The 10193-nt window shown below is 57.4% G+C and overlaps 1 protein-coding gene across 1 annotated transcript; it reads right to left on the reverse strand.

The window, feature by feature from the left end:
• Positions 1 to 949: 949 nt before the first annotated feature.
• Positions 950 to 8883, reverse strand: PPP1R1A (protein phosphatase 1 regulatory inhibitor subunit 1A). Its single transcript, XM_045462947.1, has 7 exons — positions 8640 to 8883; positions 4786 to 4846; positions 3744 to 3781; positions 3360 to 3423; positions 2624 to 2779; positions 1617 to 1723; positions 950 to 1080 (listed from the first exon to the last, which is right to left on the reverse strand). Exons 1-7 carry the CDS (start codon positions 8721 to 8723, stop codon positions 1075 to 1077), a joined length of 516 nt encoding a protein of 171 aa, XP_045318903.1. The 5' UTR covers positions 8724 to 8883; the 3' UTR covers positions 950 to 1074.
• Positions 8884 to 10193: the final 1310 nt, after the last annotated feature.

Raw genomic sequence — 10193 nt, forward strand, 5'->3', positions numbered from 1 at the left:
AAGTCCTCTGGACATCTTCATGTACACGGACTCCTTAAGCTCGAGAAAATCCTGGTGTGGTGTTCTCCCTATCTGATGTGTAGGTGGGTAAGCTGGGGTCTTGCCTGAGAGCACATACTAGGAATGGCAGAAGTGGGACCTTACACCCAGGTTCTTTTTCTCTCCATCAGAGTGCTGCTTCAGTAAGCAAGGGTGAATCTTGCCTTCCCTCTTCCCCTCTCCCCCCTGGAAAGACAAAAGCAGGAGAGGCCTGACTATGGAAGTTTCTTCGCCTGTGCTGGCTTTTGTGTTTTCCCCTGGCCCCTCAGTGTCTAGGACAAGGGAGAGATGATCTTTCCTGGTCCCAGCAAAGGCCTCTTTGTTCATAGCCACTGTGTTCTCCATGCGTCTTTGCTAACGGGTTGGATTAGGGGGTGTGGTCTCCTCACGGCTGAAGGAGGGAACACGCCCTGAAGTGTGGGAATCATTAAGGTTTGGAGGACAGGCAAAGGCATCCACACAAGCAACACCTCTTTCCCATGGGCGAGCCAGGGTGCAGTTCTGCCTCCTGTCCAGCAGGCGGCGGCCACAGCACAGTCGCAGCTGGAGGGCCTTACAATTCCCAAGTCTCACAGCTGCAGGGCAACCCTGCCAGGTGGCGGTATCTTTTCTGCAATTAAGAAAAGAGAACCCAGGCCCTTTGTTCCTTCTTGGTGCCCTGGAAGTTAGTCCTTTCACCTGTCTGACCCCCATCTCTCTTCCCAGAGCAAGTAAGGGCAGGGTTGGGGGAGAACTCCCCCACACCCAACCCTTTCTCATGGCTCCTGCCCAGCTTCCCCATTTCTCCTGCCCAGCTTCCCCATTTCTTTCCAGAGGGAGCTGGGCAGAAGAGCAGGGAGTTGTAGAGGGGGCAGGACAAGAAGGGAGGGAGAAAGGATTCTCTAAGTTGGGAAAGAAGGAAAATGCCAAGCACCTAACACCAAATTTATCACTTTTTAAAAACAGGAGATTTTTCCCAAAAGTGAAGAATAAGAAACAAATCCAGTGTCCATGCATCCCAACCGCAGTCTTGATTCCAGGATACCTCCTTCACTCTCAGACCTGTTGTGGGGGAGGGGCAGAAAGAGGGCATGTGAGAGACCAGAGGTCCTACTGTCCCCACCCCTACTAGTCTGCCCATCCTCAAGCATCTAACCTCTGATGTCTGACGCCAGTCGCCCCGCTTGCCCGGCCTACGCAGGGGAGGGAGGACCGTAAAATCAGAGCCCACGAGGCTGTTTCATCAATGCCTCTGCTCCAGGCATGACCACTGCTCACCCAGCCTGGACATGAGGCTCTCCCTTTAAGTTCCAAATGCCCTTTCTCAGAAAGTCCACGGTCTACTTCATCACCCAGTCCAGGAGCCAGAAACCCCAATACAGAGTCTAACCTCAACCCTTCCTCCTGCAGCTTAATCCCATTTCTCTCTGTCCATGGATACGTAATACCCCCAAATCTTCTTGCCTCAGACAATAGCTCTTCAGTAACTGAAGCCGGTCCTCTGTTCCCCCACCCCCTAATTCCAGATCTTAGTCCTTGCCCTCATTGACACAGCCTGCTCTCCTGTAGACCAGGCAGCCCCAGCCCTAGGCTCTTACCGAGTTGGCTCCCTGGGAATCCAATGGTGGTATATGGGTTGTGGGTTCCCCTGTGCTGGGTTTCTCACTGCCCCTCTCCTGAGTTTTAGGGATGGATTCTGCAGGCTCTAAGGAGGGAAAAGGGGTGGTGGGAGGGAGAGGCAGTATTCATGAAAGCTTGGAGAGGGAGCTGCTCCTCTCACTACATCCAGTGACCCCTGAGAGGGGCCCAAGACCAGGCTGGGGGCAATCGGACAAGCCCAGCGGTGTTTTCTCTCATCACAATGATTACTACAGGCTCACTTTTTAAATTTGCAATCAGAAATTGAAAGATAAAAAAACGCTTCAAAGGGGAGTTCAAAAAAGTTTGGGTACAATTGGGCAAAACCTGACCTGAGGTGATACGGGACTCCTTTTAGTCTTTATCCCATTTGGTAGGACCATTCATTTCACTGCAGAAATATTAATGTGTGTGATTACAGGGTGCTCTGTTGGAGGGTATTACGTAATATCAGTAGATATATACACACACCATGTCACCTTCATAGAATGGGAAAAGCTCTGGGTTCTGGAATCCCACCTGGGATGAGGGACTGTGGAGATGTGTTAACAGCACTACCAGCAGCTTCCGGTTTATTGCATGTGTCGGCTGCTGGGCTAGGAACCGGTCTCCTTTCATTTTCGCAAACAACCCAATGCCATAGGCATCGTCGTTATCATTTTACAGACTGAGGTTAAGTGAGTCGCTGGAGGCCTCCGGGCTGGTCAAGTGAGGAGGATTCTAGCTTGTGCGTGCTGGACCCGCCACGGTGGGCTCGCTCCCTCCCTCCGTACAGCAGGGAGCCCTGCAGTCCAGGTGGGGAGGGTTTGCTGTCATTCAGTAAGCAAAGGTGAGGAGACGCAAATACGTGGAATACATCCAGACATATCCATATTCCCAGGACAGTTTCCGGCTCCTAGTAGACCCCTCCCTATCACGGGTAAGGTCTGCCTCCCCCCGGGCCAGTCCCTCCCCAGCCTCAACGTACTTTGTGCTTTCCCAGAAGGGCCCAGCCTTAACTCCGCTTCTGTGTCTGTGATCCCAGGCGGGCAGGACTCCTGGGTCCCTGTGCTCTCGGCGGCTCCCTCAGGTTCCTCTCCCTGCTGCTGTTGCCCCAGGTGATGTTCAACCATCATCTGGAGCTCTGGGGGCACAGAAAGGGAGGGACGTGACTGCTCAGAGTCTCAACAGCCCCGCTGAAGGGCCGGCAGACATTGCTGGTGTGACATTTCCATCCCCTGAGATCTGAACGGGGGTCGGTGGGGGGGGGAGGGGTGGGGTGGGGAAAGATATGAGCTGGGCACTAAGGAGGGCCTAAAGCTAGACAATAAAACATACTTCCTTCAAAAGTCAGAGAGGCGAGGGGCAGGGCCTTCAGGAAGAAAAGACCCTCCTAACTTGCTGGGATACTTGGGGCAAAAGAGAAGACTCAGTTTAGGTTCAAGAAATATTTGAGTACCTTCTGTGTGGTGAGCACTGCATATTTTATTTAACTGCCGTAGTGAGGTGGTACTCGGGGCTCAGTAGGTTAAGCAGGTTCTGCCAGGCCGCCCAGCTAGTGGGAGGCAGAACTGGAGCCCAGCCCAGACTGTCTAGCAAACGATTCAACTCTAACAGAGGCAGGTTTCAAGACTTCGCAACGGTTCCCTGCAAAGGGGTCATCAGGTCTACGGCTCAGCCTCAGGCACAGCGGGGCAGAAGGGGACGGGAAGGGTGTTCCTAACCTTTCATTGTGGGTGTGGTCCTCGTCACCTTCTTCCGTTGCCGTGGAGACATGGACAAAGTGGACTGTGAAGGACACAGGGCACAGATGGGGGCCGGCCCGTCTCGCCCACCTTCTGTGCCTTGCCATGCTTTGGACTGGAGATTGGGGGGTCGGCGTGGGCTTCAGAAAGTGGGGGAGAACATTCCTGCTTCCCAGCCACCCCTCCCCCTGTCCCCACAGTGAGCAAAGAGACTGAGTGTGGGGGGATATGGCGTGAGTGTGTGTCCGCTCATTGGGAGGGACGCAGAGAAGGGGGAGTCGGAAGGCCCTAGAGATTGGTAGGGCTGAGGAATAATCCCCTAATAATTCTCTGGGCTGGGCTGAGCGTGAGGGACCAGCTCACCTTGAGAAGCGGGTTGGGGATCCGGTCTTCATCTATCTCTGAGGGGGAACAGGGAAAGGAGAAAGTGAAGAGGACTGAAAACCCAGGGGGGGACCCCCAAAAGAGAGCTGACTTCCCAAGGGGAGGCGCCTCGGTGATCACCTCTTCCCTGATCTGTCCCTCACATCGGCCGCTAGGAAGTCAGCCTTGATGGCTGGCTGCCCCAGGCCTGCTCCCTTCAGCTCCCCCCTGCCTTGCTTTCTTCCCGGTACGTAGTCCTGTCCTTGACTCTGTGGTCCATCGTGTATTTACATCCTCGCCTCAGACCTGGAGGTTCCCAAAGTGGGATCGGTGTGGTGTGTTTGCTCCTTTCCTCTCTCTGAAGTATCCATAGCTCTTTCTCCTCCCAATCATTGACCAGGTTCAGAACGGAACCGTGCATGGGAGGGAATACCAGATAAAAAAGAGCAAGTTTATCCTGCGCAGGGAGGTACAACCAATTTTGGTAGTTGGGGGCAAGCCGGACATTCAGGCATCTTGAACTCCAGTCTGGCTTATTAGCATGACCATCTCTCCCCGACACTCCCTGAGACCCTGTTCTCTCCCCAGACCTTGCTGGGCACAGTGGTGACCGGCATGCCAGCTGCTCCCTGAGCTGTGTCTAACCTTCCCCTTCCCCTCTGGGGGCTGTGAGGCTAGCTGATGGAGGCGGTGTCTCCCCCTCACAGCTGTCACTGCCTCTGGGGGTGGGGGCCTCAGCGTCTCAGTTGCTCGAGAAACCTGGAAGACTGTTGCCGCAGCAACGGCACTCAGTTGACCACCCCAATTCCTGGGGGGGCTTAGGACGCAGGTGCGTTCCCTCCCCTCCCTAGCACTGCTCCGTCTTTCCAAAGCAAAGGAAATCCTCCTGCTAATCCAGCCGCCCGCTTTCCCGACCCTGGGACCTAGAAGCTCTCGGACTCCTCAGATCTGCCCTTCTTCCAGCCAGCGCCCCCCCCCTTCTCTCACTGGACCCCCTCAGCAGCCCCCACTCCCTTCAGCGACCCATCCCGGGGGTGGTTACCTGGGGATGACTGGTCACTGGTCAGCACGAGGGTGGCGGGGGTGGGGCGGCGCCTCCGAATCTGAGGGGAGAGGTCAATTGCACGTGGCAGTCTCAAAGCCCCACCCAGTACCCTTCAGCAACATAATCCAGGCCACCCGCTTAACATACCTCAAAAATGACCACATTACACTGAGCCTCAGGTCCCAGGGTGGACATTCTTGGGCCCATTCCTTTCCCTTAGGGACCCAAAAGATCACCCCCGCCCCCTCTATCCCCCATCCCCCCTTTCTGATTCCGCATCTCCCCAGCTCTCCCTCTCAGCAGCTGTATCTGCTCAAATGCATCGATCTCTGGCCTGCTGTCCTTCCGTCCATCCTGATCGATGGTCAGAAATAACCTGACAGGGCACGAGGGCTTTCCCCCAGTCTTCTAGCCCACCACCCCAGACAGACAGGAACGTTTTGTGCGCCAGCATCTGTGGACAGCACCCCTCACACCCAGCCCAGCCTGGGCGACGGCACCAGGAAGGTAGGTCTGAAGGTGCGTTCCCTCGCCCATGCCCCTCTCTAAATTCCATGTCCCTCTCTAAATTTCTCCCTCTGTCATCGGACACACTGCCTTTCTAATTTGTCAGCAAGTGTGGTCTGGGCAAATCCTTGTAACGGTAAATAAAATACAGGCAGGACCTAGTGGGGGGGGGGTGTGCTAAAGTTACCTGAAAAATCTTATCGGGGCCCCAGGGTCCCATTCTAAGAAATTAACATATAAAAGCTGGTTGACTCCTGGGCCTCTGAGCCCCTTTGCCCACTGCTGCTCTTCTGCCAGGCTGCCAATAAAGTTGATTGTTGTTGCAGTCAGTCCAAGGACTCTTGGGACATGTAGGTTTTCTTTCCTTTCTCGGGAGGGTTTTGAGGCTTGGAAGTGAGGGGAGCACATGGGGCTGGAGTCCCTACAGCAACCTTCCGGGGCAGCAGAGCTGGGGGGGGGGGGGGAGCCAAAGGGCTGGGAGAGGGGTTAAGATCATCCAGGGCTGAGCGCGGTAGGGCGAGGATACTGAAGGATGGAATTCCTCTCTCTCTCTGTGTCCATTATTTAGTATCACTACCACTGGGGGCGGGGGTGGTAAGACGCCCGCCCCTCTCTATGCCCAGAAAATGGATGTCAGCCTTAGCCAAGAGGCACAGTGTTAGTCTGAGAGGGCGATTCTCCCCAAAGAAGTGAGATGCACAGAATGGGGGGCTCTTGGGGTGGGTCACTGTTTTCTCTGGAAAATCCAGTGGCATCTGTTTTGGGTGACATTTCAAGGTCCCCGGCAGTGCTGGTTGTGTGTGTGTGCATGCGTGTGTGTGTGTGTGTGTGTGTGCGCAGTCATACACATATGCATACACATATGCACTACACACACATGAGCTGTGAGTCCGTCTGGCCATTCCTGGTGCAGATGTGCTGGGCACCAGCAGGCGGGTACGTGTTCTTCCCGAATGTGGGGTGAGGGCCATCCTTTCCTAGGAGAGGACTCCTTTTTATTTCTCTCCTGCTGTAGGCGGAGGGGGAGTGCTGGTTGTGGAAGAGTCAGAGAGGCAGGGAGAGGGTGGGGGTGTTAGTGGAAGTTGGGAGTCCGAGAAGGAGACCACAAGCATGCCGGAAAGGGCTTTTGAGAGGGCACCAGGGCTCTGTGATGTTGGACAGGTCCCTTCCTTAACCTTGGACAAGATCTCTAGGCGCTCAGAGTCTTGGACAATTTTGATATCCTAGAGATATCAGAGAAGGGAGTAAAGTCAGACTTCCTAAAGTAACCCCCCTCCACCCCAGGCACCTGAACTACTAGGAAGTGAATAGATGGTCTTTCTTCTTTTTCTTGCACCTCCCCAAATTCCAAGTGCTCAAGGATACCTCGTGCCTTTGCCTCTGATTTATTGCCAAACCAGTCACACCAAGTACCTGGTCGCCGTGGGCGCCCCTCCATCCCCTGCCACTCTGTGCTCTGTAACTCCTAGCTTCTAACCCCCTTTGCTCTCCCATGTCAGTCTGGATTAGGCCCTCTTGCCACGCCTGGAGCTTTTTGCTTGGGTAACACACTTGGACGACACAGCGAGAAGGGCTGAGGTTAGGCTGCAGGTAGAATTTCGGGTCTAGTGGACAGGACACCGATTTCTGAAGGCTGGAGGAAAACAGGCGGCAGTCCCGTCTCTCTCTTTTTCCCTCTGGCTCCAGAGAACTATCTTCTCCTCCTGTGTCTCCCGACCCCTGAACCAGCTGGACTACCCCCTCCTCCTCCCAGTACACATGGACACCTGCCGTCTCTAACACCAAACAGATGCAGGTGTCCGGGAGACCTGTCTGTGCCAGTGGAAGGCAGTCCTTCTTGGAACCTCACCCCTAACCACCCCCAGCCCACACTCACGGGCCCGTTTCCTGGGGCTGAGGGTATCTTAGCTAATCCCCTGCCTCCAGGCGTAACAGTCTTGCCCCTGACTCTGGGGGGACACTCCCCAGGCTCGGGCTCTCCACCCTGCTCATCCTCACCAGGCTTGAGGCCTCACCACAGTCCGTCCTGCTGTCACACTTTGGGGGTCTGGAGACGGGGCTTCCCCCAGGCCAGGGAGAGGACAGATCAGGTTCCTCACCCCTCCCCACACTTTGGGAAGCTGAAGTTGCAGGGAGAGTGTGTGCACCTACCCCTCCCTTCAGATCCTGACCTTCTTCTCCCAAACAGCTGGAGCCCACACAGAGAACCCTCTCCAGCCCATCCCAAGAGGTCACAGGGTGTTGTCAGGTGGGGAGGCCCCGCCAGAGCCCTGGCAGCCGCGTGGGGGAAATGGAGAACTGACCTTGTGGCCGACAGATATTCTTTAGGACCGGGGATGTCCAGGCAAATGGACAGAGAACACAAAACGAGATGGCGCAAATGAGCAAATATTTGGCAAATGGGCGGTAGTAGTGACCACGGGTGGTCACCCTCTCCACACACATGCTCACTCTCCCTGAGACACACACTTGCTCACACACTCTCATCCACTGCCGCCTCTGCCAGGCTGCTCTGAGCTAAAAATAGGCCAGGCCCACGGCTGGGCCAGGGCCCTGGACTCCCACCCCTTGAGCCCAGGCCAGCGCAGTGCTGCTCCCGTGTTTAGGGAGTCCCTTGCACCCAGCTCCCGAGAGCCCCTGCCTCTGGCTTCCCAGCGCCATTCTCTGCAGGCCACCCCCACTCTCTGCTCCGAAGGGCAGGAGTTGGGAATAAGGACCCACGTGTCCAGACTTGCATTAGAGGGGAGCCTCAGCCTGCAGACCCAACCACCCCTCTCCCCAAAGCCCGGGCGCTCTTGGTTTTCCTAGGTTCCTTCTGGTTCTCACTCTCTGGAGTCACGCAAGGTGGCCTTCAATGAGGGGAGGGCTGGGAGAGCTATTTCTCTTCTTTCAACTCCTTTCTGCAGCACCAGGCTCCCTCCGTTCCCCGCCTCCTCCCCTAACCCCTCCCGCAAGGCTGCCGGGCCCCTACGGCGCCCCCTCCCCCCCTCCCCCCCCAGCTCAGAAAGTCTGGCGGGGGTTGACTGAGTGGGGGATGCCATACTGGCGAAGGGGGTTGGGGTCGTGTCCTCAGGCAGGCCCCCTCCCCCAGGGCTGGGGCGCAGAGAGCGACTCTGCGGGGACAGGCTTCGAGTGGAGGCGCTCGTGCTAGCACGGACAGGGAGAGGTGGCTCCAACAGTGGGGGAGGGGATAGAAGACCCCCCTCCCCCCCAAACTGAGCGCGGTCGCCCTCACAGGGGCGCACTGCCGAGGGCGGACGAAGCAGGTTTCTCAGATCCTCCAGCCTAGGGGGTCCCTCGTTCTTTGCAGGGCGAGTCCCCTGCCACCCCGCCCGGCTCCGCACCTGCTCCGCCGCCTCGGGGTCAAGGTGCGGCTCCAGCAGCGGGACCGTGAACTGGATCTTCCGGGGGCTGTTGTCTTGCTCCATGGTTGGGGCGGCGGCCGCTGGGCCGGCGCTGCGGCGGGAGAGAAGGCGGCGGGACTCGGGGCTGGGGCGGGCGCGCTCGCTCTCCGCTCCGCTCCGGCCCCGGCCCCAGCCCGGCGCGCTCGGCTCCCGGCGCCCTGCTCGGCGCTCCCCGCTCGCGGCCCCGGGGACTCTGCGGCCGCCGATTGGCTCCGCACCCGCCCCTCCCGGCCCCCTCCCCCTCCCCCCCGCCCGGAACCTTAACCCCGTCGTGGCTGCGCCGCGGGCTGCAGGGGTCTCCGCCCCGCGTGCGGGCGAGCCGGGCGTGGCCGGGTCCCAGTCTGGGTCGGCGGCCCAGGCGGGCCTCCGGGTGTCCTCAGAGCTCGGGGCAGGGAGTGGGGGTGGGGAGCGGTACGGAGAACTTCTCCAGGCTAGGGGGACAGGTTTTAGGAGCGGGAAGGTGGAGGGGCGCTGGCAGGAGGAGGCGGCAAACGCGAGAGGAAGATTTCGTTTATGATCCTGCAAGGGGTTGTCTCATAGAGCAAAGAAGGGAAGGGGATTTAGGCATGCAGCAGGAGGGATGAAGGCTAGACACGGAGAGGGACTTTCCCTTGGGAAGAAAACAGTAGAGCGAAGGGGAAAACTCGGAGGGGAGGTGTGAGGGCTGGGCGCGGGTCTTCTGTTCACTCGGCAGGCAGGCAGGGGGGAACTGAGAGGCCTTACAGGGTCTCCAGAGGCCAGAGCCTCTCTGTTGAAGTACCGATGGGAGTGGGTGGAGGGCTCAGGGAGAGAGGACCATCTGGGACTCAGCAGAAGGAGTGTTGGGGGTGGGGAGCTGATGATGCTTGTGAAATAGATTTCTCTTTCTGCTTGCTAAACTACGGGGCTGGGAAAGCAGGTGAAAGGCCTGCAAAGGGAGAATGCTGGGGGATGGAACGGAAACTCCTGGTGGGGTGGCTCGTTTACAGTTGGGGTTGATTTCCAGTTCCACTACTGGCGGGATAATGAAAGTGATCTGCTGTAACTGAAGGGATGGAGGTTAGACTAGGTGAAGAACTTACCACCTTGGTGTAGGACCAGATGTCAATCAGGACCAGTGAGTGAGGCAGATAGGATATTCATAGGAGCTGTTGGGCACCATGCCAGGGCCTGGGGGCCATCGCATAGAGGGGAAAAGAGGTGCCATGGACCTGGGGAGGGGCAGGGCTGATGAACCACAGGGGGTGGGGGTGGGGGGAGGAGAAGAAGTAGGGAGGAGAAGGGACAGGGAGTTCTGGGGGAGGGGCTGGGCCAGGGCCAGGGCCAGAGATCTGTTTCTTTAGCCTTAAGCCCAGCAACTGCAAGTTCCATACAGATTAATGCCTGGTTCTCTGGGGTCCCTATCATCACTCTTTCCTCTAAGGGGTCAGCCTCAACTCTTAGTTGCCTCCTCTCCTGGGCAGCCCTTCCCTGACCTGGATTTCACACCACCCCTTCCTCTTTTACCTCCCAAAA

Source organism: Leopardus geoffroyi, chromosome B4 (genome assembly GCF_018350155.1).
Source record: "Leopardus geoffroyi isolate Oge1 chromosome B4, O.geoffroyi_Oge1_pat1.0, whole genome shotgun sequence".
Classification (NCBI taxonomy): Eukaryota; Metazoa; Chordata; class Mammalia; order Carnivora; family Felidae; genus Leopardus; species Leopardus geoffroyi.

Coding starts and splice junctions, on each gene's coding strand:
- PPP1R1A (XM_045462947.1), bottom strand. CDS start 8,723: ATGGAGCAAGACAACAGCCCCCGGAAGATCCAGTTCACGGTCCCGCTG. Junction 3,782..4,785: donor CAGTGACCAGTCATCCCCAG/GTAACCACCCCC, acceptor GTTCCCCCTCAG/AGATAGATGAAGACCGGATC. Junction 1,724..2,623: donor CCCTTCTGGGAAAGCACAAA/GTACGTTGAGGC, acceptor TTCCCTCCTTAG/AGCCTGCAGAATCCATCCCT.